General features: G+C 42.5%; 1 protein-coding gene across 1 annotated transcript in view; it reads left to right on the top strand.

The window, feature by feature from the left end:
• LOC115468419 (disks large homolog 2-like) overlaps positions 1-27870 on the top strand; it is a 216709-nt gene that overhangs the window by 126577 nt on the left and 62262 nt on the right. Inside the window, exons 4-5 of the mRNA XM_030200104.1 lie at positions 19797-19921; positions 24986-25155. Of these exons, the coding sequence (XP_030055964.1) occupies positions 19797-19921; positions 24986-25155 (295 nt within the window). The remainder of the gene's footprint in view (positions 1-19796; positions 19922-24985; positions 25156-27870) is intronic.

The raw sequence follows: 27870 nt of genomic DNA, 5'->3' as shown, positions 1-27870 counted from the left end.
ATCTTTAATAGCTCCAACTTTTTCAGAAGTTTGAAGGTTTATAGCAAATCTTTTTTTTTTGGCTCAATACCGTATTACCCTTCGAGTGTGTGCTTTAGTTTTTCCAATTGCATCTTTAATCTACCAGCTTCAAATCACAGTCTAAAGACTGAATCTGAAACCATCAGTACCTCAGATGTCAGTTGATGGAAGAAGAAGTTAATGATGTGGTAGAAAAGCTGAAATCACAATATTAGAACCAAGACGATGCATGATACCACCTTCTCCTACATGAGCACGAAGTTATGGAACGCACTACCTAGAGACCTGAAAACAATCAACGAAACAACTATCTTTCGCAAATCCCTCAAGACATATTTCTTCAACAAAGCCTACAATGAAAACCCAGAACTGTACTAATCCACCTCTGAAAACCCATCGTCTAAGAAAACCCATCGTTTAATATACCTACTAAATTCCTTCCTTCTTCTCTCTACTTCTCCTCCTACTTAATCTCGGCACAACAATAATTATACCTGACATCCAGGATTAACTGTGTGTAACAAAACTATGTAAGCCACTTTGAGCCTGCAAATAGGTGGGATAAGGTGGGATACAAATGCAATAAATAATAATAATAATAACGGTGAAAATTGCTTCACAAGGTACCGCACCTTTTCTAAAACGACTGTCTATGGCGGTCCCTTTTACAAAACGTCGGAAAGCCCAACATGGACTTACCACACGCTGTCCCAGAACTACCGCTGGCCCAACGCGGCCGCCGGTGGTAGTTCCGGCTTGACGTGCACCTTTTTCGGCATGCTGGAAAAATTTTTTTAAATTTAATAGCGCGGCACTAACCTGGCGGTAATGGTAGCAATATTGTTCAAAGTGCACGGTCTTTATTTATTTTATTGCACTTGTATCCCACATTTTCCCACCTATTTGAAGGCTCAATGTGGCTTACAAAGTCCTGTTATGGTATCTCCATACCAGGGTGCAGAATACAATTGGTTTTAGAAAGTCAAGGAAAACAGGAGGATTTGGTCAAGCAGTAATAGAAGGATACATTCTGAATAAAGGTGGGCAGGTGTTGTATTATAGTTGGCTATGGGTTTTCTTGGTAGGCTTTGTTAAAGAGATAGGTTTTCAGAGATTTGCGGAAGTTACTTAATTCGTTGATCGATTTCAAGTGAGATGGAAGTGTATTCCACAGCTGCGTACTTATATAAGAAAAGCTGGTCGCGTGTGTTAGTTTGTATTTTAGACCTTTACAACTGGGGAAGTGTAGGTTAAGAAAGGTGCAGGAAGATCTTTTAGCATTTCTGGGTGGTAGGTCCACGAGGTCTTGCAACTAGTGCGCACTCTTTCCCGATAGTTCACACTATTTGCACACGCATACGGCTCACACTAGAGCATGCGATCGGGGAAAGAGTGCGTGCTGTTTCAAAAAGAGTGTGCTCTTTTCAAATAGTGCACTGAGGGGTCTGTGCTAGGACAACTGCTTTTTTAGCATATTTACAAATTACTACTACTACTACTACTTAACATTTCTAGAGTGCTACTAGGGTTACGCAGCGCTGTGCAGTTTAACAATAAGGACAGTCCCTTCTCAAAGGAGCTTACAATCTAAAGGACAAAGTTGGGGCAGTCTAGATATCTTGAATAGAGGTATAGTGGTTAGGTGCCGAAGGCGACATTGAAGAGGTGGGCTTTGAGCAAGGATTTGAAGATGGGCAGGGAGGGGGCCTGGCGTATTGGCTCAGGGAGTTTATTCCAAGCATGGGGTGAGGTGAGGCAGAAAGGGCGGAGCCTGGAGTTGGTGGTGGTGGAGAAGGGTACTGAAAGGAGGGATTTGTCTTGAGAGCGGAGGTTGCGGGTAGGAACGTAAGGGGAGATGATCTGGAAATGGGAATAAGGAGTGAGGTGAGTAAATTCGTGAACATTTGCAAGAGGACCTTACAAGACTGAGAGACTGGGCATCCAAACAACGTTTTAATTTGAGCAACTGCAAAGTGATACATGTAGGAAAGAGGAGCCTAAATTATAGCTGCATGATGCAAGGTTCCATATTAGGACGGAGTCACCACTCAGGAAAAGGATCTTCGTGTCATCATTGATGATACATTGAAAGCCTTTGTTCAGTGTACAGAGGTGGCTAAGAAAGCAAATAGATTGTTAGGAATTATTAGGAAAAGAATGGAGAACAAAACAGAGAATATTATAGTGCCTATCTATGGTGTTTATTTTCAAAGCAGTTGGACATCTTAATATGTCTAAAAAAAGGTCCATTTGTAAAAATGTCCAAAACCAAAAAATCACCTGCTCAACTCTGTTTGCTTTTATGTACTTAACATTATAGGTATTTATTGCTCAAAGACCTCAACATGGGTAACCGACGACCCGTGAGTTCAAATGTCGCTTAAAAATACCCAATATCGTCACTGGTCTTTATCATTTTAAATAATGCATAATCTTTGCCTTTCTTATTTATACGATTATAAAGTCTTTAACACCACTTTAAATGGAACAATTTTATAAAGCAATAATGTCAGCAATAGAGGGTTTTTCAGTCCAAAATGGCACATGTTTTTCGCCGTCGTGTGGCTTTCTCAAGGATAGCCCCCTAAAATCAAAAAAGATATATCAGTTATGCTATAATATCTGTTGAAACCTAAAATCGTCATCATACATCAATTTTAAATGTGAAAGAAAAGGGAACAGCTTCTCCGTTATTTACCTCTTATATAGTTTTCACTGACATGCCGACTGATCTACTCTCAAGCCATCTGAAGATGGCAGGTCGGCGTTGTGAACCCAAATTTAAAGGTCTGCCTTTTAATGAAGTGCACCAATCAGAAGTAAGGGAATGGATTGTTATTTAAATGAGGGTAGACCACTCTACCTCTACATTCAACACTTAAGGGATGACCATATTTAATGTGTATATCCAAAACTGTTCCCGATAGTTTAGTAAACTGTCTATCTGACCGCCCTCCCACCCAGTCTTGACCATATTTATTACTCGCCATCGTATATCTTGCCACTGATGATGGTGCTGACGCCAGTGGGCAACTAAAGGGGCTTGTAATGCTTCTGTGTTAATCCTGGACTTATGTTCATTTATGTCCTCTTTTTGAGGACATGTCCGGGAGGGTTTTGCCATCCCGCCTGTTTGTCCGGATTTCTGGACAAACGGGCGGGCGGCGGGCCTATCCTAGCCTCCCCTCCCCTTACTTACTATCTAATGCCCTGGTGGTCTAGTGACCTCTTCAGGGCAAGAAAGAGCCCCCTCTTTCCTGCCCGGAGCGCTGCCTTGCCCTGCATTCTGTTGCTGTGATGGTCTCGTGATTCAAAATGGCCGCTGAGAGTTGAAGCGGCCTTGCGAGACTTCAACTCTCGGCGGCCATTTTGAATCCTGAGACAGTCACAGCAACAGGATGCAGGGCAAAGACAGAGCTCTAGGCAGGAAAGAGGGGGCTCTTTCCTGCCCCGAAGAGGTCACTAGACCACCAGGGCAGTAGATAGTAAGTGGAGGGGAGGTGACCCGGGGGATGGGAGGTGACGGGGGCAGGGGAATATGTGACATGGGTGGGGGGGAATATGTGACAGGGGTGGGGCGCGGGTGGGGCATGTGTCCTCTTTTTCAGAGGACAAAATATGGTAACCCTAATGGGACGTCCACTCCTGCCTATATAGATCAAACTACAGGGACATTCAATAGCATAAATCACATTGTTGCTGTTGCATGTGGTGTGCTGTCTCACTTTAAGGTTATATGAAGTGTCCCTGTAGTTTGATCTGTCAGTAAATTCCTTGATTTCCCTTCACTTCACACTCTTCTTCATACTTTTATCGTTTCATGCATTGACTACTGCAACACTGTCTACACTGGCATTTCTCAAACTCAGTTACGTCATGTCCAAACTCTTCAGAACTCGGCTGCTTGCTTGCTCTTCCATGCTAAGAAGTTTGATTTTATCACTCCACTTTTTCTTCAGTTACATTGGTTACCTGTTGCATTCAGGTCCTGGTTCAAGATTCTCTTCATCACCCATAAAGCTCTACACACTTTGAACACCCTGTTACAACTACCAGAAGATTGTCAATATGTGCTGCTCAATCCAATGTTTGTTTAAATCATCCACCTGGTGGTCAGTATACAGTATGTCACTGCACGTATCCAATGCTTGTTCTACATCGTTTGCCTGGAAATGTCACATGACAGAATTCTTTTTATAAAATTAGCCCTGCTTTTTCACTTTTATTTTCACTCATCTGTTTTTGAGATGACCATAGTATTTAATATACACTTTTGTTTGGATTAGTGGGTTCCTGGTGTGGAGTTCTGTTTGACCTTTGAACTCTCAAAGGGGATATTTAAAGGACCAATCAGAGTGTCTGTTATAATGCTGCCAGTCAACATAGCATTGTGAAGTCTGCTGAGTAAGCTTGGGAAGGCACTTATGTAAAGCAGGATATAAGATACTCCATATGGAATTTAGATTGTGGTGTGTACTGTTTAAACAGCTTGGCTTGCTTTAAATATATGTTTATCAGTGCAATTTCTACTACTACTACTACTACTTATCATTTCTATAGCGCTACAAGGCATACGCAGCGCTGTACACCATACACAAACAAGACAGGTGGGGGGAAGAGGGGTTGGTGGTTGGGAGGCTAGGATAGGGGAGGGCAGACTTATACGGTCTGTACCAGAGCCGGTGATGGGAGGCGGGACTGGTGGTTGGGAGGCGGGAAATACTGCTGGGCAGACTTATATGGTCTGTGCCCTGAAAAGGACAGGTACAAATTCAAGGTAAGGTATACACATATGAGTTTGTCTTGGGCAGACTGGATGGACCATGCAGGTCTTTTTCTGCCGTCATCTACTATGTTACTATGACAGTCCCTGCTCAAAGAGCTTACAGTCTAGATAAGACAGGTAGACAGAACAATAAAGGGAAAGGGAATAAAGAGAGGAGGATAAAGGACAGGGCAAGTGAGTAGTGGTTAGGAGTCAAAAGCAGTGGTAAAGAGGTGGGTTTTGAGTTTGGACTTGAAAACAGCCAAAGACGGGGCTAGACGTACAGGCTCGGGAAGTCTATTCCAGGCGTGAGGTGCAGCAAGATAAAAGGAACGGAGTCTGGAATTAGCAGTAGAGGAGAAGGGGACAGATAAGAGAGATTTATCTACAGAACGGAGTACCCGAGGGGGGATGTAGGGAGAGACAAGAGTGGAGAGGTATTGGGGAGCAGCAGAGTTTCTAAGTCAGTTACTTTTTCTAAGCCAGTTGCTCTATGCTCCACGTCTGTTTGATTGAAATTTGTGTAATCTGATCAGCCCAATGTTGTTAGCTTTAATATTTAAAGGGGGTTTGGTATGTTGCAACAGTTGTGATTGAAGTACATAAGTACATAAGTAATGCCACACTGGGAAAAGACCAAGGGTCCATCAAGCCCAGCATCCTGTCCACGACAGCGGCCAATCCAGGCCAAGGGCACCTGGCGAGCTTCCCAAACGTTCTATACATGTTATTCCCGGAATTGTGGATTTTTCCCAAATCCATTTAGTAGCGGTTTATGGACTTGTCCTTTAGGAAACCGTCTAATCCCTTTTTAAAATCTGCTAAGCTAACCGCCTTCACCACGGTCTCCGGCAACGAATTCCAGAGTTTAAATTACGCGTTGGGTGAAGAAAAATTGTCTCTGTTTTAAATTTACTACACTGTAGTTTCATCGCATGCCCCCTAGTCCTAGTATTTTTGGAAAGCGTGAACAGACGCTTCACATCCACCTGTTCCACTCCACTCATTATTTTCTATACCTCTATCATGTCTCCCCTTGTATATCTACCTATTCAAGTATCAGTAAAGAGCACTGGATTACATGCCAGTTGTGCTGAGTGTTTCTCAATTGGGATTGCTGAGTTCTTTCTAATGATACAATCAGGGTACATGTGGTTGCAACAGTAATGATTTAAATAGATGTACTATATCCACCCTTTCAAATAGCAGCATAGAGCTCTGGATTGCCTGTGAGTTTTGCTGAGTGCTTCTAAATCAGTATTGCTTCATCCAGCGCAAAGTTTTGTCTAATGACACATCAGGGTAAATGTGGTTTGTTACAGAACAGTAAGCACGTTTGGTACGTTGCAACAGTAATGATTTCAATTGATGTTTATATATCCACCCATTCAAACAGCAGTAATGAGTGCTGGATTGCCTGTGAGTTGTGATTAGTGCTTCTGAATCAGTTTTTTTCATGGTCACTGTGTAGTTCTTTTTAATGATATCATCATCAGAGTAAATGTGATTGTCACAGAACAGTATGATGTTTTTAGGTAGTGTTTACACTAAAGTTAATTTCTATTCATTTCTATTCATTTGAGTTGCTATCTATTAGAACAAGTAGAGAGGTGTGGTAGCCGTGTTAGTCCACTCTTAAAGGTTATCAATAGAAATCAAACAAAATAAAACATGGAAAAGAAAATAAGATGATACCTTTTTTATTGGACATAACTTAATACATTTCTTGATTAGCTTTCGAAGGTTGCCCTTCTTCGTCAGATCGGAAATAAGCAAATGTGGTAGCAGATAGTATATATAAGAGAAACATCAAAGCATTACTTTGACAGTCTGACAGAGTGGGAGGGTGGGGGTATGCATGGGGACATATGAAATGCTTTGATGTCCCCATGCATAACCCCACCCTCCCACTCTGTCAGACTGTGAAAGTAATATTTTGATGTTTCTCTTATATATACTATCTGCTACCACATTTGCTTATTTCCGATCTGACGAAGAAGGGCAACCTTCGAAAGCTAATCAAGAAATGTATTAAGTTATGTCCAATAAAAAAGGTATCATCTTATTTTCTTTTCCATGTTTTATTTTGTTTGATTTCTATAGATTCTACATGGAATGTTGCTATTCCACTAGCAACATTCCATGTAGAAGTCAGCCCTTGTAGATCACCAATGTGGCCGCGCAGGCTTCTGCTTCTGTGAGTCTGACGTCCTGCACGTACGTGCAGGACGTCAGACTCACAGAAACAGAAGCCTGCGCAGCCTTCTACATGGAATGTTGCTAGTGGAATAGCAACATTCCATGTAGAATCTCCAATAGTAGCAACATTCCATGTAGAATCTCCAATGGTATCTATTTTACTGTCATAGTAATTCTTGAATGTTTTCACTTATATACACTGTCAGCTACCACATTTGCTTATTTCCGATCTGAGGAAGAAGGTCAACCTTCGAAAGCTAATCAAGAAATGCATTAAGTTATGTCCAATAAAAAAAGATATCATCTTATTTTCTTTTCCATGTTTTATTTTGTTTGATTTCTATTGATAACCTATTAGAACAAGGAAACCCATCTAATAGGCATGTTTCACTGATTCTTACTTTTAACAAAAAATTACTAAATATAAAGTGAATATTAATTTCAATGTTTTTAGATCATTGAATGAGCATAAGAGACGGCGATTGAGGCCAAGCATTGTGAGATTTTATTTTTTTTTAATTATTTTATTTTGTATTTTTTAGGTGGTTGTATGACTACTTTTAGGGGTTCACATTGCTTTTTACCCTTATTAGGTAGGTGATATTTAGTATGTACGGTCATTCAGTTATGTTAGTGCTGTATATCTCCACCTATCTGTCTTATGCAGTTCTGTTGATTATATTTATTTATTTATTTATTAGGATTATTTACCGCCTTTTTGAAGGAATTCACTCAAGGCGGTGTACAGTAAGAATAGATCAAACATGAGCAATAGGCAATTACAGCAGTAAAAATATTCAAGTAACAATACAAAGTATGGCATGGTATACTACTTGCAATGACTACACAATACGTAATAGAACATTATAATTGGTAGTGAAGGGTAAGGCAGAGTTGTAACATATAGATGAGTAAGAAAGTAGGAAGAATTAGAAAGTAAGGCCACTAATTTGAAGAAAGTTGCACATGAGGTCACAGAGATGGCTAGATATCATCTCAGCTAGGGTAGGAGTGGATAAACATGTCCCACTGCAGTATGTGCAGCCCGAGTCAATCCTTGTGTGTGTGAGTGAGACTAACAAGTTAGTTACTTCTTCCATTAAAGGCTTGGTTGAAGAGCCAAGCTTTCACCTGCTTCCTGAAGTACAGATAGTCTTGTGTTAAGCGGAGCCTTTCAGTCAATGCATTCCAGAGTGTGGAGGCTACTCCGGAGAAGGCTCGCTTGCGGGTATCGCATCGTGTAATGTCAGTGAAAGTCCTTGCGAGGACCTTAGTGTCCTTGGCGGTGTGTGGAGGATCATCCTATTCTTCAGATACTTGGACCATTTCCTTTCAGGGCCTTGAAGATCAGACGTAGAGTTTTAAACTTAGCCCTGTATTGTACTGGTAGCCAATGAAGTCTCTGCAAAAATGGTGTGATGTGGTCACGTCGCTTGCAACCTTCTATGAGTCTTCCTACTGCATTCTGAATCAACTGGAGCTGGTACAGGCCCTTTGTAGTCAGACCATTGTATAGTGCATTGCAGTAATCCAGTCTTGATGTTACCGTGGCATGCACAACTGGGATAAGATTTACTTTCTCGACGTAAGGAGAGAGGCAGCGTAGCTGTCGCAAATAGTAGAAGCAGCTCTTGAAGGTTGCTTGGATTTGGGGAAAGAGTAAGTGTTGAATCTAACTGTATTCCAAGGTTCCTGACTTGTGATTTCAAGGGGAGTTCTTATTTTCCAAAAGGGATTTTGATGTACGCATCCACTTGTGTTAGGGACCCAGAGAAGCTCGGTTTTACTTGGGTTCAGGCAAAGTTTGTTGTGTTTAGCCCATTCTTGAATTGATGTTAGACAAGTGATCGGTTTATTCAAGGCTTTAGGTAAGTCAGGTTCAATGGGTATGAGTAGCTGCACATCATCCGCATAGATTAGAACTGAGTGTCCATTGACCGAATCAGCTCAGCTAGTGGCTTGAGGTAGATACTGAACAGAATAGGTGATAGTATCGATCCTTGTGGTACCCCACAGGTCAGTGTCCATGGTGGTGATGAGTTGCTGCCAAACATTATGGATTATTGCCTGTCTGATAGTTAGGATCTGAACTAGGCAAGTACTGTTCCATTGATACCTGTTTCTGTCAGTCGTGCTAGCAAGATATCATGATCCACAGTGTCAAAAGCTGCTGAGAAATCTAGCAGTACTAACATCGAGGCAAATCCCTTGTCTCTGTTTCTGTGAAGATCATCTAGCAGGGATACGAGGACCATTTCTGTTCCATAACTGGGTCTGAATCCAGATTGACATGGATCTAGCCAGTTACTCATTTCTAGCCATTCATTAAGTTGAACACAGACTGTTTGCTCTATCAGTTTTCCTAAATTTATTTTTTTTCCCGTTAATTGTAAACTATCAGTAGTTTATCAAACCTTTAAATAGATAAATTCAGGGCCCTGTTTACTGCTAATTTTTAGTGGCCGCTAAAAACACTAGCACATATATAGTGTGGCCTAGTAAACAGGCCCCTCAATAAATATTAAATAAATAAGGGGTCCTTTTACAAATGTACGCTGAAAAATGACTTGCGGTAGTGTAGGCGCTGGTTTTGGGCGTGCACCGATCCATTTTTTTAGTGCGTCTGTAAAAAAGGCCTCTTTTTTTTTTGCCAAAAATGGGCATGTGGCAAAATCAAAATTGTTGCATGTCCATTTTGGTTCTGAGACCTTACCACCAGCCATTGACCTAGCAGTAAAGAGTCTGGGTGGTAATGACCTATGAGCGTCAAATGCCACTTGGCGTGCGTCCGTTACATGCGCCAGAAAATAAAAACATATTTTTCAGACGAGCGTAGCGGATGCGTGCCAAAATTGAAATTACCACAAGGGCCACACGGTAACCGGGCAGTAACTCCAATTTTGCGCACGTTCGGCGCAGATAGGCACCTACACGGCTTAGTAAAAGGGCCCCTCAATATATACCCTGAATGTCCATCAGCATCACTTATCCAGGCAGCAGGTACTGTTATCAGATAAGTGTTTTTGAATGTTGACCCATTGTTGTTTCAATTGTCTTGAAACAACAATGGGTCAACATATTTTATATTTTGAATGTGTGTGTGTGTGTATATATATGTATAGAGAGAGAGATGTATAATAGCATTTTTCAAAGCTGCAAGTTGTATTTATTGGCTTTTACATTGCTTTTCCCACTCCTTGGGCATTTATGACAGGAGGTTGATGATGAATTATTTAATTAATTAATTAAATGATTGATTAAATGGCTGGGTCTTCCTTCTCCCAAATACTGTGAATGCTACCTCTATGGGATCCTAAGCTCTGGTTGATATGGGGACCAGAGGACATTATACAGGAAATTGAGTCCAGGTCTTCCGCTGTGAATTGCCATCTTTGTTTTGATCACACCATGCTGTGCAGGCATGGAGAGGGGAAAGCAAAGACATCCCCCCCCCCCCCCTCCACCAGGCTACTCTGTGTGGCTGAGAGAAAACTGCAGGTAGCAGCATTTTGAAAGAGAAGATAATATGGGGGGGGGGGGGGGAAAGAAAGTCTTAGTCACATATGTAGGTTCTTCCTTTCTATTTTGTCTATATCTTTCTTTCCGTTTTGTTTTCAGTGATCGGGCAACTTATTTTCATTGATGGCTGTCTTAATGAATTTTATTAATGTGTCTGTTGTTTTTACATTTTAACATCTTGTTCATTGCACACCCTCTAATTAAGAAAGATTTGGAAATTTGACATGCACAGCTTGATTCTCAAATCTTTATTATAGAAAGGGCCATGAAATGCTTGTCAATTACTGATCAATGCCAGTGCCTCTCAATCTCCTGCATTAGTCTTTAATTGGAGCATTAGACTCTTTGGATACATTTCTAATGTAATAGGTTTTGGTAGACTACAGCTTAATATCGCAGAAGCAAATGATTTTCTGTGATTTATAGCCCTTATTAGAAAATATTCTTTAGAACAAGAGGAACAATCTTACATCAGAGTAGCACATCTATAAAAAAAATAATGCTCCATTTAAGATTTCCCTTAATATTTGGTGGATATTGACAACAGAGATTTAAGTGAAGTACATTGTTCAGTCATTATTTTTGCAAGCAGCTCCAACTTCTGTCCAGGCTTGGATGAGGTAGATAAATACATATTTATTCTTTTAAAGGGCATGGGAAATGAGCAGGTATGAAAAGCAGAGAAATGGTGGCTAGAACACCCTACTTATGAGAAGAAAGGTGATGTGTATATTGTTTAGAGCAGATACATTTCACGTCAGGGGTTAAACCAATAAACAGATTTTGTGCCATATAAAGGCACAAATATGGCAACCAGCACTTGGCACCTTCTTTGACCCTTCACCCCCCCCCCCCCCCCCATCACCCTAAAAAAATCAACCTATGCATCCAGCTTCGCCTACATAAGCACACAACTGTGGAACGCACTACCAAAAGCCGTGAAAACAATGTACGACCACCTGAACTTCCGGAAATCACTAAAAACTACTACTACTATTACTACTTAACATTTTTAGAGCGCTACTAGGGTTACGCAGCGCTGTACAATTTAACAAAGAGAGACAGTCCCTGCTCAAAGAGCTTACAATCTAATAGACAAGTGAACGGTCGGTCCGATAGGGGCAGTCAAATTGGGGCAGTCTGGATTCACTGAACGGTAAGGGTTAGGTGCCGAACGCAGCATTGAAGAGGTGGGCTTTAAGCAAAGACTTGAAGACGGGCAGGGAGGGGGCTTGGCGTAAGGGCTCAGGAAGGTTGTTCCAAGCATAGGGTGAGGCGAGGCAGAATGAGCGGAGCCTGGAGTTGGCGGTGGTGGAGAACCTATTCGAAAAGGCATACCCTATCGACCCAACTTAAGTGCCTAAACCCTGCTACACAACGAAACCAAAGCTCGTAATAGACTGCACAACTCCTCCTCTATACGATTCCCCAATCTCTCTATATAAAAGGCAACACCAACGTTCTATGAAGCCTCCAGCCGGAAGTGTGAAGGGGGCGAGATATCCGGTTTCCCTATGAGTGTCTGCCCCGCCCTCTCTGTAACACAGTCAGTGAAGGAAAACAGCAGAGGAAATCAAATCGCTGGCTCTGTAACAGTGAAGGACTCAGAGGGGGGAGGGGAGAGAGGCCAGAGGGCAGGGACACACACACTCCCACGTGCACACAGAAGAAAACATTGCTAGCCCCCGTTTCATTTGCATCAGAAACGGGGCTTTTTTACTAGTGTCCAATAAAAAAGGTATCATCTTATTTTCTTTTCCATGTTTTATTTTGTTTGATTTCTATAGATTCTACATGGAATGTTGCTATTCCAGTAGCAACATTCCATGTATAAGTCAGCCCTTGTAGATCACCAATGTGGCCGCGCAGGCTTCTGCTTCTGTGAGTCTGACGTCCTGCACGTACGTGCAGGACGTCAGACTCACAGAAACAGAAGCCTGCGCAGCCTTCTACATGGAATGTTGCTAGTGGAATAGCAACATTCCATGTAGAATCTCCAACAGTAGCAACATTCCATGTAGAATCTCCAATAGTATCTATTTTACTGTCATAGTAATGCTTGAATGTTTTCACTTATATACACTGTCAGCTAGCACATTTGCTTATTTCCGATCTGAGGAAGAAGGGCGACCTTCGAAAGCTAATCAAGAAATGTATTAAGTTATCTCTCTATATAAAAGGCAACACCAACGTTCTATGAAGCCTCCAGCCGGAAGTGTGAAGGGGGCGAGATATCCGGTTTCCCTATGAGTGTCTGCCCCGCCCTCTCTGTAACTCAGTCAGTGAATGAAAACAGCAGAGCAGGAAATCAAATCGCTGGCTCTGTAACAGTGAAGGACTCAGAGGGGGGAGGGGGGAGGGGAGAGAGGCCAGAGGGCAGGGACACACACACTCCCACGTGCACACAGAAGAAAACATTGCTAGCCCCCGTTTCATTTGCATCAGAAACGGGGCTTTTTTACTGGTGTGTCTATAACACATGAACCTTATTCGACCACAACAACTCTTTGTATTTGTTTCTCTACCGGAGATGGCGAACGCCTCTACGGTACAATGTAAGCCACATTGAGCCTGCAAATAGGTGGGAAAATGTGGGATACAAATGCAATAAACAACAATATAAGACATGAAATTGATAGAGTGAATTTTATTTAGCCGCAGCATAGTAGTTTTAACAAATATACAACTAAAACTGATTTACAATGCATAGTCCCTACATATTAACTTCACCGTATAGTCTATCTAAATCATTTTGGGTATCTAGCTTTTAGAGTCGCACAGCTCCAACTGCCTCCATAGCAGTCAACGGCCTAATCACAAGTTTGCCCTGGTTATACACGGACCATAGAAGTCCTGTTCGCCAACTCTTTTCAAGGGTTGACATAAAGACAACATTTCTCCCATCATCCATTTATCACACATCTCTTTGGTTGTTACATTCCGCCATTCCATCAAAGTCTGGAGGTAAGCACCATTGACCATCTGTTGCCCCCCCCCCCCCCCTCCATAAAAGAGGGAGACTGCGCACAAGTCCTTAACATCCTCAGTTTCACTGTTACTACATGACAAAATACTTTTGCCTTGACTACTGTTAACACTTTCTTGTACATAACGCACTGCTGTGTGCTCTATTTGGCTAGACCCCTATGCCACACACCGTGGCAGCGACAACTCACTTGTCGTGGTCTCACATCCACTTGCCTTAACTCCAGCTGCGGCCATCAGAAAAGATCCACACTTGTACTATGTATTGTAGTGAACAAATGTATATATCTGGGACATGGTGCAATATATGGATGTAATGGGGGTAATATAAGACCTGGTCCAAATCTGGGGGCTACTCTCTAGATGGAATGACAAAACCATATGCAGTACATAACCTCCTATCCACTTAACAAGCATTTCTTGTTAACTGTTAAAAGCATGTCTAGCATGTCCCCTTCAACGCCAGCACAGAAAAATTCTGTACATTACGTTAACATTATTTCACAGTAAGCACAGATGCACTTAACATAATCAGGGAGGCTGAGGCTCCATTCTGGATGATTTATTGTTAAGAAGTCCACAGATATTTTGTCACATCTTTAATCCTGCCTAGGACTGCCAGAGTTATCAGTGTTTGGGCAATGACAAAGCCAAGGCTAGAAAGTATTGAAAAGTGTCGGGGACATTGAATTCCCATCAGTGCAAGGAATACTAATAAACCTGCATAGAGCTGCATGAGCTTGTAACAGGCCACCTGCTGATATAACCTTCAGATCCATTTAAAATGGACTTAACAGTGCCCTTCTTTCTGTTGCCATGTTTTTAAACTGTTTTGCCCGCTTTGTTCCTCATGATCTAGTTCAGGCTTGCAGGTAGCCTCAAGAGGTGCTTGTTCGCTCAGAAACAGGTTCTGAGGACTTCAGAACAGAATTTTAAGCATTACTAAGGGCCGACTTTACACTGTCAACAAAATCAGGGTAAGAACAGTGCAAGTAGTAAGTCACAGTTCTGAAACAGCGGCAGTGATCGGGATTGTCTGCCACCAAGTTTAAGAAAATACATATGTTTAGAGCCGCCGCTCAGAGAGGCAGTGCTGTTGGCTATATGGGGCCCCTTTTGCCAAGCCGCGCTAAAAAAGTGGTCGGCGCTTTTGTCAGCGTGTGGGATTCCCACGTGCTGTGTGGCCACTTTTAGTGCAGCAGTAAAATGGCCACATTACCACATATTTCTTTAATGGCCACGCTCTCATTTCCAAATTAGCACATGGCCATTACCGCGGGAGCATTTACTGACACCTATTTTGTTGGCGCTAAGGGCTCCTGCACTAACTCTTTGGTAATCGGGCAGTGCACAGCACTGTGCCCACACTACCCGATTAGCGCAGGGCACACCTACTCTCCATCCATAGCCACGCCTCCCACGTTGAAAAAAATATATATGTTTTTTTTCAGCACGGGATTAGCATGCACTGATGGGCACACTACCTTGCGATGCTTCAGCTTGTCCCGAGGCAGTGCTTTTTGCCATGTGGTCAGAGTGCGCTAGCGTCTACTGTGCCTTAGTAAAAGGGCCTCTGTATATGCAATGTGATTTTTACTTTTTGTTACATTTGTACCCCGCGCTTTCCCACTCATGGCAGGCTCAATGCAGCTTACATATTGTATACAGATACTTATTTGTACCTGGAGCAATGGAGGGTTAAGTGACTTGCCCAGAGTCACAAGGAGCTGACTGTGCTTGAAGTGGGAATTGAACTCAGTTCCTCAGGACCAAAGTCCACCACCCTAACCACTAGGCCACTCCTCCACTGTTGCTACTATTTGAGATTCTACATGGAATGTTGCTATTCCACTAGCAACATTCCATGTAGAAGTCGGCCCTTGCAGATTACCAATGTGGCCACGCAGGCTTCTACATGGAATGTTGCTAGTGGAATAGCAACATTCCAGGACAGTAGATATTTGACTGACTGTACATTTGTCCTTTAGATTGTAAGCTTCTTTGAGCAGGGACTGTCCTTCTATGTTAAATTGTACATCGCTGCGTAACCCTAGTAGCGCTTTAGAAATGTCAAGTAGTAGTAGTAAGTAAGTAAGGGGAGGGGAGGCTAGAATAGGTCCGCCACCCGCCCACCCGTTTGTCCAGAAATCCAGACAAACGGGCGGTCTGGCAAAACCCGCCCGGACGCCCAGACATGTCCTCAAAAAGAGGTAAATCCGGACGTATGGTAACCCTACCCCAGTTTGTGATTGATTAAAGAATATGGCATCCTAATGAGCTTTGCCTCAGTGTTTGACCTACAGCTGAAGGGGTCTAGGAGGCGGCACAGTGGGCCAAAAGATAGGGGGATGCCTTGTCCCTACAGCCAGTGAGTGGCACTCTGGCCGTAAGATGTCACAGCGCTTAAGTGCAAACCCTCCTGAACTACTTACTTCCTTGGAGCTGCCTCTGCTCAGTTTAGGTAAAGCGTACAGGCTCACATGCACATGTCTGTGTTTATATCAATGTGCCAGTTTATAAGCACCTATTTCCACACACAAAATACTGCTTTCTGCATAAAAATAGCTTTTAAAATTGTCCTGAAAATGGTCTGACATGATGATTGGTTCATTTCCTTTCTCATATAGGACCAGGGCAAGCTGCTGGATTGCCAAGCTCTCTCTCCCTCTGCTTTCCTTACCTGCTGCTACCTCTCTGTTCGCCAATGAAGTCAATACTATGTTCTTCTTTTTAATTATTTTCTTGATGTGGGTCACTTTGACCCAGGGGCGTATCTGCCTGGAGCCACAGGGGCCTGGGCCCCCGCAGATTTTGCCCCGGACCCCCCTACCGCCGTTAACCCTCCCTCCCTCGCCTACCGCCGTCACCTACCCCGAGGTCCGCTTCCTCCGGCTTTTTAAAATATTGCTTCAGCTGGCGGGGGACCCCAACCCCCCGCCAGCCCAGCTGCGATCTTTAACTTTTTCATCCTCGTCGTGCAGCGCGCCGTGAAAGCTGCATGCATCTTTAGTTCCAGTTGGATGGAGTCTGACGTCGCAGCACGTTGTCAGACTCCATCCAACTGGAACTAAAGATGCATGCAGCTTTCACGGCGCGCTGCACGACGAGGATGAAAAAGTTAAAGATCGCAGCTGGGCTGGCGGGGGGTTGGGGTCCCCCGCCAGCTGAAGCAATATTTTAAAAAGCCGGAGGAAGCGGACCTTGGGGTAGGTGACGGCGGTAGGCGGGGGAGGGAGAGAGTGTTAACGGCGGTAGGGGGGGTTTGACGGCGGTAGGGGGGGCTATAATGTGCCCCCTCACTCTAGCCCCTGCCCCCCCTACCGCCGAACCTCAGATACGCCCCTGTTGACCTATCATCTTTCTCTCATGCTATGTTCCTCTCTGTGACATTCCAAAGATGTTCCTTCCTGGTTTTTGCTATTCTTGTGAACCCTCGTCGGAACCATCTTCCTAATGATATTCAGATTGCTCCTGTTTTGTCTTCCTTAAAACTAGATTACAAGTCTGTTTTCCCCCCCCTCATTCTGTTATCTAGATTACCTAAGTTTTTATTTTTTAATATGTTTCTTTTAATTCAGATATGCCGTTTGCTTTTAGAGGTGCCATTGATAAGGGCTCCATATAAATATAGAGCTACAGTGGTGTATTTATTTATTTATTTATTTTTTTAATTTTTATTTATTCAGTTTCACATTTCATTTATGTCATATACATAAATTAGAATTTAAAGAAATATACAATATTGAACAAAAAAAGAATCAGGTAAAGAAAATATACATTTGTTTGGCCACATTAATGATCCAAGAACTAGGAACTCAAATTTAAAACAAGATAACTGAGGCGGTTTCCCACCCCAGTCTTACAACAGGAAAGACAAGAAATCAAGTCGGAGCAGCCGGTATAGCATACAATCCAGACAAACAACAAACTACTCTTTACTCACTATAAATTCTAAAAGTTTTCCCGGCTCAAAGAAAATATAATTAGTGGATTGGAAAGAAATATAGCATTTACAAGGAAATTTAAGTATAAAGGTCCCACCTAATTGTAAGACCCTTACTTTTAATAGTAAAAAGTCTTTTCTTTTTCTTTGTGTCTCTCGAGAGAGATCAGGGAACACTTGAATTTTTGAACCTAGGAAAGGTGTGGAGATGTGGCGAAAAAATAACCTGAATATATTATTACGGTCCAATTCTAATGCAAACGAGACCAACAATGTTGTCCTTTCTGTAATGACATCCATTGAACTTTCCAAAATCTGAGTTAGGTTCAAATCAGGCTGAGAAGGTTGTACATTATTAACTCGAGCTCCAGAAATGTATAACACCCTAGTCAGAGGAGGAAAAGCTTCTGAGGGAAGCCCCAGAACTTCAGTAAAGTATTTTTTTAACATTTCCTTGGCTGGAGTCAAAGGGGATTTAGGAAAATTTAAAAAACGTAAATTATTCCTTCGTAATTGATTTTCCATATAGTCAATTTTTTTCCTTTGAATAGTATTATCTTTAATAACTACAGTGGTGTATTTAAACGAGGTGCATCTGTTGTGTACGCACCCCCTATTTATTTATTTATTATCACATTTATATCCCACATTTTCCCAACTGTGTCAGGCTCAATGTGGCTTACATTGCACCGTCATGGCAAACGCCAATCCAGTGAATTAAACTAATACAAGATATAACCTACATAAGAAATAGCGGAAAGGACAGGGAAGGAACAAAAGGAACTGGAAAACCAGGGGAAAAGAAGGAAGGGTGAGTGAGCCCAGAATTGTCATTAGATTGATGCGTGTCTAGAAGTGGAAACACAGGTTGAGTCCTTGTGGTAGGCTCTTCAAAATAAGAAGGTCTTGAGAGATTTCATGAAATTTAGATGGTTTTGGATGGATTTTAATGCTTTTGTAAGGCATTCCAGAGCTGTGTGCTGGTGAAGGAGAAGGACGAAGCATATGTGGATTTATACTTGAGACCGTTGCAGCTTGGGTAATGAAGGTTTAAGTAAGAACGGGATAGTCTTATTGCATTCCTGGGTGGTAGGGTGATCAGACCCGGCCCCCCTTGCCCCCACTTTAAAATCCTCTCTCCTCACCCAGGTAGCGGCAGAGGCACTCATGGACTGCCTGCGGCCTGCATCAGGACTTTCTCACTAAACCATCCCGCCTCTTCTGATGCAACTTCCTCTTTTTATGAAGGGTGGGATGGACTGCCTGCGGCCTGCATCAGGACTTCCTCACTAAACCATCCCGCCTTTTCTGATGCAACTTCCTCTTTTATGAAGGGTGGGATGGTTCAGGGAGGAAGTCCCGGTGCAGGCCGCAGGCAGCCTCTGAGTGCCACTGCCCAGGTGAAGACTGCAGCAGAGAGGATATTAAGGAATGTGGGGGGAGACAGGGGAGGGCGTGGTGGGGGATGGCGCAGGGGGTAGGGAGACACACCCCCTGTAAACAAAATTCCTGGCTATGTCACTGCTAAGCTAAACAGGCAAACTGATAGATGTAGACAATGAAGTCTGAAGTTAGTATTACGTGCGAATAGCAATCACTTGGCTGCTAACAACACAAATTTGGTCAATATTTCAGAGCATTTTTCTTAGATAAGATCCCAGTCTATAAATTTCACAAGGTGATTCGTGCAGTTACTCTTAGCAGTTTCCCATTTGTACAAAAAATTAGGGATGTGCTTTTTGTTAGTATACAGAGGGGTTCATTAATGCGCCTTAAAATAGGTAGTGCTCACAAAATGAATTTAATAAACCTTAATGTATAATTTTTTTTAGTGTGCCTTAAAATAGACAGTGCTCATAAAATGGATTTAATGCTGCTTAACCTATAGATTAATGTGCATAATCGATATGCAGGTGCTAACAAGTTCTAACGTGTGCTTAAAGTTTTCATTAAAACAAATGCCTGAAACAATCAAAAATTGTGTGAAAAATTCTAAAAAATCTGAACATGAGCCAAAAATGTTTTGCCTGGGTACATTCTTAAAATTAAAAAAAAAACATTTACATTTTGCCTATGTGTCAGTATTCTGCAGCAAGTTAAATGATACCTTTTTATTAATTTTACAGGTTTGTTTCATAAAATAAAGCATCTTAAACTTATGAAAGCAAATGCAAAACCTAATACAACCAAATGAACACATGTGAGATTTGAAAATAATTGATAATGATTATCTATAGATAGATCAATATAGCTAAATAACTTGTCTCTGATACATGACAGATATATGAACATGTGTGGAACATATATGACCTATATGATTAGCTGTGACATTTAGTAATACCTTTTTTACTCATATTGTTACAGGGAAATTCTGGTCTAGGGTTCAGCATTGCTGGAGGAATAGATAACCCTCATATCGGAGATGACCCCGGTATATTTATTACTAAGATTATACCAGGCGGAGCTGCAGCAGAAGATGGACGACTCAGGTAAGGTGTTTCAGAATGGGTGGATGCTTTGTATTTACTCATTACTTTTGTCCTATAAAATGTTTCTTATTAATTGATAACTGAGGGGTCCTTTTACTAAGGTGTGCGGAAAAATGGCTTGTGGTAGTGTAGGCATGGGTTTTGGGTGTGCACCAATCCATTTTTTAGTGTGCCTGTAAAAAAGGCCTCTTTTTTTTTGCCTAAAATGGACGGGCAGCAAAATCAAAAATTGCCACGTGTCCATTGTGGGTCTGAGACCTTACCGCCAGCCATTGACCTAGCGGTAAAGAATCTGGGCAGTAATTACCTACGCGCATCAAATGCCACTTGGCATGCGTCCGTTACGCGCGCCCGAAAATAAATATTTTACAGGTCCACGTATCGGATGCGCGCCAAAAATGAAATTACTGCAAGAGCCATGCGGTAGTCGGGTGGTAACTCCATTTTGGCATGCGTTGGGTGTGTGTAGACACTTATGTGACTTATTAAAAGGGCCCCTGACCTTCTATTATAACCACTTCAATTTCAGTTGAGGTACTGAGATGGCCAGTGTACTAGTGGTTTCAAGCACAGTGTTGTGGTAGAACGATGCCCTTATCATTCCACTAAGCAAAAAAAGAAGTTGAGGGGTCCTTTTACTAAGCTGCAGGAAAAAGGACCCTGTGGTAACAGCGGGGGGGCCATTTTTCCTGTGGTAATAAGGGCCCTGGTGTGCAGGAAAAATGGCCCCCGCTGTTACCACAGGGCCCTTTTTCCTATACACCAGGGCCCTTATTAACACAGTGCGTAAAAAGCCCCCCCCCCCCCCCCCAGAAAATGGCCATGGCTACATGGGCACACTGCCTGGTTACCGCCAGGTTAGCATGGGAGCCCTTATCGCCACCTCAGTGGGTGTCAGTAAGGACTCCCCACCGCATGGCCATGCAGTAAGAGTTCTCACTGTGTGGCCATTTTTTTTTGGCTTTTACTGGCTGCAGAAAAAATGGCCCTGGTGCGGGGAAAAATGGCCCCTGCTGCTAGCAAAAGGGCAAAAGGACCCCTAAGTTTGGTGGCCAAATTAGACCGCTGAAATAGCAGGGCCTATCTTTGGCCGGTTTCAACTTAACCGGCCAGCACCGAATATCGGCTGGTTATGTTGAAACCGGATATTCAGTATGAGTCACTGGAAACAGCCCGGCATTGAATATCTGGGCTCAGCGCCCTCTTGAGGCCAACGTACGAAGTCCTTTCTTAGGAAAAACATGTTATACTTGTGGAAATTGACTTTTTCGAAAATTGATTATCCTCTGTACAGATAAAATTATGCACATTGATCAAAAATGTGCCTCATTTTATCTCCACAGTTTAGAGGCATTTGCAACAGAAGACAACAAAGGAAACAGTGTGCGTAGCTATGGATTTTCAAACCTGCCAACATTTATTTTCGCTGGAGTAACTGTGGCAGAAAAAAAAAAACAAACAGAAATGTCTGCAGTTACTTTTTACGTAGGCAATAATAATCAAAGGAGAACTACCCACACAGATTTGCTTTCATTGCCACTGCAGACCCCGCAGGTAAATCTACCCACAGAGTTTGCAATGACGCAGACAGCTTTGATTATTGGCTCCTTTCTGTCGTTATCTCTCGGGAAGCCTGCATTCCTGAATGATGAATATGGTAGTTAAATTGATTGGGTTTATTAATGGATATTATTCACCATAGAAACTAGATCAATATTTAGAAATGAAGGGAACGCTGTGGGATCAAAAATAGGTGCAATCAGAATAAATAATTTCAGAACATTTTTGTAAAAAAAAAAAAAAGCGTTAGAAAATGGGCTTAGCGCGTTTTAATAGGGGTCTTTCCCGTGCACTAATGCTGCTCTAAAATAGGGCTTTTTATTTTTGGAGGTCCAATGCTAATTTTTTCCATTATCATGAAAAAAAACCCCGTGAGTACTGACTGCCTCTTATTTAGAAGGTGCAAAGCGCTAGCTCTGCATTAACAGCGCACACTATTCAGAGTTCGCTAGCTGGTTAGTACAGATATGCCCTTTCCCCACCCAGGGCACACCTCCTTCCAAATAGTGGGACCCGTCCGTACCATTAACGGCCTTTTGCCCTTCAGAAAAGCACTGAAGACCCATCTCTTCAAGACAGCCTACCCTAACGATTCAACCAAACCAAAGGCTGCCCACATGATTCTTATTGACGATTGTTATACATTGACCATGTTTCCCATTATCCTTATTGCTACCCCATATCCGTTCCTCTCCATCTTCCTACGCTTACCTCCCAACGCTCATTTCCTTCTGCACCCTATTCCTCCCATGTTCAATTTACTTATCCGTTAACCTCATTAATGTTGCATTTACCACAAATTGTATATTCTTCTTACGACTTTGTAATTATTTATATTGTTACTTTGTAAGCCGCATTGAGCCTGCCATGTGTGGGAAAGCGCGGGGTATAAATGTAATAAATAAATAAATAAGGAGTGGCCCAGTGGTTAGAGCACCGGTCTTGCAATCCAGAGGTGGCCAGTTCAAATCCCGCTGCTGCTCCTTGTGATCTTGGGCAAGTCACTTAACCCTCCATTGCCTCAGGTACAAACTTAGATTGTGAGCCCTCCTGGGACAGAGAACTATCCAGTGTACCTGAATGTAACTCCCCTTGAGCTACTACTGAAAAAGGTGTGAGCCAAATCTAAATAAATATTGAAGATTCTACATGGAATGTTGTTATTATTGGTGATTCTACATGGAATGTTGCTACTATTTGAAATTCTGTTGCTACTATTGGAGATTCTACATGGAATGTTAATGTTGCTATTCCACTTGCAACATTCCATGTAGAAGCCTGCCCTTGCAGGTCAGCAACGTGGCTGCGCAGGCTTCTGTTTCTGTGAGTCTGACGTCCTGCACATACGTGCAGGACGTCAGACTCATAGAAACAGAAGCCTGCGCGGCCGAATTGCTGATCTGCAAGGGCAGGCTTCTACATGGAATGTTGCTAGTGGAGGAGCAGCCTAGTGGCTAGTGCAGTGGAACATAGAATGAGATTCTACATAGAACATTGCTAGTGGAGGCACTCCTAGTGGTTAGAGCACTGGTCTTGCAATCCCGAGGTGGCCGGTTCAAATCCCACTGCTGCTCCTTGTGATCTTGGGCAAGTCACTTAACCCTCCATTGCCTCAGGTACAAACTTAGATTGTGAGCCCTCCTGGGACAGAGAACTATCCAGTGTACCTGAATGTAACTCCCCTTGAGCTACTACTGAAAAAGGTGTGAGCAAAATCTAAATAAATAAATAATAAAAAATAAGCCGCAGCAGGCTCTACACGCGTGCAGTGCGCGCCCAAATGAGACTACCGCCAGGCCAGCACACCCTCCTGGTGGTAATTTCAGATTTGGCACGTGCCCATAACGTGTGGGCAAATTATTTGTTTCCTCTTATGCATGTTGGTTCCGGCAGTAATCGGCACTTGGCATGCGCTGACCGGTCACCGTCCGCGTAGCACGTGAGCCTTTACCGCTAGATCGGTGGGTAGCATTAAGGGCTCAGGCTGGTTTTGAGCGTGCGCTGGTTTCATTTTTACCACAGACCCTTTTCCCGTCCCATTAAATAAAAAGCCATTTTTGTAGATGCGGTAAAAACTGGCCTGGTGTGCGCCCAATACACATGCCTACACTACTGTAGGCCACTTTTTACCGTGGCTTAGTAAAAGGACCCCATTATTAAAAAAAAAAATTCATTAACACCCGCTTAGCCCCGGATTCTATATAGCGCGTCAAAAGTTACGTGTGGTTCCGTTCATAAATCTAGGCATATTTTATAACTACTAACCTAGATTAATTGTTTTTAGGGGCACCTGCGTGAGCTCTGTGGAAGATGGACGCCTGAAAAGTCAGCTCCTGCCTTTAATATAAGATTCCGGTGTTAATGGAATTTTGATGTAATGGTGCAATTTGACAAATTAAAGATTAGCATATCTCCTGGACTGGAATGTATTACTTTTCAAGCTTAAATATCAGCTCTTTCCTGAGTATGGCTGCACGGAATGCTAAACCTGTTTCAAATTCGCTCTCCCAACCAGCCTCTAAGACATAAACAAACACTGCATTCACTGGCACAATCAGCTGACTCTGACATTTCTCGGATTGTATTCATCCTTGAGTACTGACAGAATTGAAAAATGAACTTCCAGAACTATTGTTAGTAATATGTAATTTATGTTTAAAATCAAGCGTGGTTCTCTGAGATTGGAGGGTGACCAATGTAACGCCGATTTTTAAAAAAGGTTCCAGAGGTGATCTGGGAAATTATGGACTGGATAGCCTGACATCTGTGCTGGGCAAATTGGTAGAGACTATTATAAAGAACAAAATTACTGAGCATATTCAAATGTATGGATTAATGAGACAAAGCCAACTTGGATTTCTATAGCGCTACTTGATGTATGCAGTGCTGTGCACTTTATATGCAGGTACTTCCTCTGTCCCTAGAGGGCTCACAATCCATGTTTTTCTACCGGGGGCAATGGAGGGTTAAGTGACTTGCCCAAGCTCACAAGGAGCTGCAGTGGGAATTGAACCCAGGTTGCCAGGATCAAAGCCTGCTGCACTAACCATATAACCGGCTATCTGCTAGCCACTAACTGGGGATATTCAGCGGGGATAGCCGGTTATCCCCCGTTGACTATCAGCAGATAGCGGCTAAGTGCTATTTAACTGGTCAGCAGCCGTTCTGGCTGGTTAAATAGCACTGAATATCAGAGGGAATATGTTTAAAGCTGTGTCTGTTGCCTATGATTGGTTTAAGAAGGCTGTAAAGAAATCCTAATAAATAAATAAATACATTTCTATAGGGGTAAATGTTTGAAATAGTATTAAATAGTATATATACCATAGACAAGCATTTGCTTGATTCAACATCTTGAAGACTTAGCTGTGTTCTCCTCCTGCTTTGATGGGTTGGCAGTAACATAGTATGCACATTGAATGTGTCAGCATAGATAAAAACTAAAACACATTGATCTTTTCTCAAGTTATAAATGCTTTACAATACATGTTTCTTATTTTGTAGGGTCAACGATTGTATCCTGCGAGTGAACGAAGTAGATGTTTCAGAAGTCTCCCATGGTAGTGCGGTAGAAGCTCTTAAAGAGGCTGGTTCTATAGTACGGCTATACGTTCGCCGAAGAAGACCCATCCTGGAGACCGTTGTAGAAATCAAACTTTTCAAAGGCCCAAAAGGTAACGTCTGACATGTTTGTTGTATAATATTGGAATGGTGAGTTGACTGTGCTTGACTGGGATCGCTAGAGTCGCAAGCAATTATAATCTTATCTAATTCCAGTAAAAGTTTAATTTGTCATGAGGGATGGAAAAATGTGGGTAAGGTTTCAGTGTTGCCTCTTGGTATGGCATTCCTTGGTAAGCTGGATATAATGTTCTTTTATTACTGATGCAAATGCACTAAGTTCAAGGTGTCCTCAAAAAGCATGAAGCATGTAGTTTGCAAAAAAAAAAAAAAAAAGGCTAACAGAGACTACGGTGGGGCTGCAAAAAATCTCAAAATTTAAATAATAAAGACCTCAAAGTTCAAAGAACATTGGTCTGACCAAATGTTTCAGTCTTCCCAAAGGAATTCCCAGATATTATCATTGGCCTCAATAAATCATCAAACTCCAGAAAAAGAGAGAGCGACCAAAAAACTCCCCAAAATGGAGAAGAAAAAAATTGTTCTTAATACTCAATAGTGGTTACAAAGACGTGGTAACAGGTATCTCTATGTAGTGGAGGAAAATCCTCTGTATCTCTGGTGCAGAAAATTATTGCATTCTGATCCACGGAAAAACCTCCTGATTTGGAATATACTTTCTTTATATATGCAAATAATATTAATGCTTTTTCTTTATGTTCAATATTTAAGCATAAGGCACTTAGCTTTGTATTCCGATGGGGTCTCACTTAGTCCATTTTAGTCATAAAAAAAAAATTCCCACATCAGATCCCCATTAGTCCTAATAAATACCACTGGTAATTCACAAGTTATATCAAAATACAGTCCCACAAATACTTAGCTTGACTGAAGAGGCATCCTGTCCCCGTACCAGATCATCAAAACCACGATTGCTCCAGTGCATAAGAGAGCTCTTTTCAGTGCCGTAGTGAGGGCAGCTGACACCCGGGGCGGGTCACCGCTGCGCACCCCCCCCCCCCCCCCGGAGCGCGTACTTGGGAAAGCGACGAGGGATGGGTGGGAGGGCTGAACCGCCCCGAGTGCATGTCGCTGGGTGCTGCATCAGCTCCTCTGGTTCCCTGTTCTCTCTGCCTTGGAACAGGAAGTAACTTGTTCTGGGGCAGAGGGAGCAGGGAATCAGCGGAGCTGACACCCCCCAGCGGCGTGCACCCGGGGCGGACCGCCCCCCCCCCCTTCCTACGCCACTGGCTCTTTTACTATGATGCATAAACATATTCTAGCTGTCCAAAATCTTGGCAAGAGCCATTTGTTTCACAAACCTGCTGCTTCAGGAGATAGAATCAAGATTCAAAAGATTGTCCAAAATGGCCACTGGAATTTATAGCAAACACTCACTGGAACAGCCAATCACAGACTAGCCAATTCTTAAAGGTGTAGTAACTGCGGGCCCTTTTACTAAAAGGTTGCTGCGCAGCCACCAGTGGTAGTTCCGCCTCAAGCACACGCCATATCCGATGCTATAGAAAATAATTCCGTAATTTCTAGTGCGGCTCTAACCTGGTGGTAATCGTGGCTGTAAGTGCTCCCCCCCTCCATATGGCCATGCGGTAAGAACAATCTTACTGCATGGCCATGTCTGTTTTAAGAACTTTTTACCCGCTGATGTAAAAAGGATTCTGGCGCAGCAAAAGCAGCCCCCGCCACAAGCCAGGACCCTTTTTACCACAGCTTGGTAAAAGAGCCCCTGTGTCTCTTTTCTCTTGGAGGCCTTTATTTAAAACATTTGTAGCTCGCTCATCTATCATCCTTAGCGGGGAACAATTTATACTCACAATCATGGTTCATTTTTCACAAAACTCACAGCACAAACATACTGTCTTCTAAAACATCAAAATCTAACAGTCTACTATCAGTCAGTCTGAAATAAATTGGCATTAAGAAGAGATGTCAAATGCTCGCTGACCTCATAACAACTGAAGGTATCTTTCAAAGATGTCAACAAAACAGGGAAGATAGGGTATCCTGATAGTGAGGTTGCAAAAGAGACCGTATAGATCAGGTGTCCTTAAATAAAAATAAAAATCAGACAAAAGATTGCAAATTAATACTGTCAAGTACTAAGCATCATGTAAATAGGAACAGCAAACATACTTTGAAAATGTCTATATGCGAATGCCAGGAGCCTACGAAATAAGATGGGAGAGTTAGAATATATTGTACTAAATGAAAAATTAGATATAATAGGCATCTCTGAGACCTGGTGGAAGGAGGATAACCAGTGGGACACTGGTACAAATTATATCGCAGTGATAGGGTGGATCAAATTGGTGGAGGGGTAACATTGTATATTAACAAGAGCCTTGAATCAAATAGATTGAAAATTCTGCAGGAAACAAAACACTTCTTGGAATTACTGTGGATTGAAATTCCATGTGTAAAGGGGAAAAGGATAGTGATAGGAGTGTACTACCGTCCGCGTGGCCAGGATGAATAGATGGATGCAGAAATGCTAAAGGAAATTAGGGACGCAAACAAACTGAGCAACACGATAATAGTGGGTGATTTCAATTACCCCGATAATGACTGGGTAAATGTAACATCTGGGCACACTAGGGAGGTAAAATTCCTTTATAAAGCAGCTGGTTAGAGGAGCGACTGCGAGGGTCAAAAATTTACATCGGGCATGGATGCTGTTCAAAAACAGCATCCTGGAAGCCCAGGCCAAATATAGTCCGCTTATTAAAAAAGGAGGACGGAAGACCAAA

This window comes from Microcaecilia unicolor, chromosome 4 (genome assembly GCF_901765095.1).
Source record: "Microcaecilia unicolor chromosome 4, aMicUni1.1, whole genome shotgun sequence".
Classification (NCBI taxonomy): domain Eukaryota; kingdom Metazoa; phylum Chordata; class Amphibia; order Gymnophiona; family Siphonopidae; genus Microcaecilia; species Microcaecilia unicolor.
This window is presented reverse-complemented; position numbering and strand designations above follow the sequence as displayed.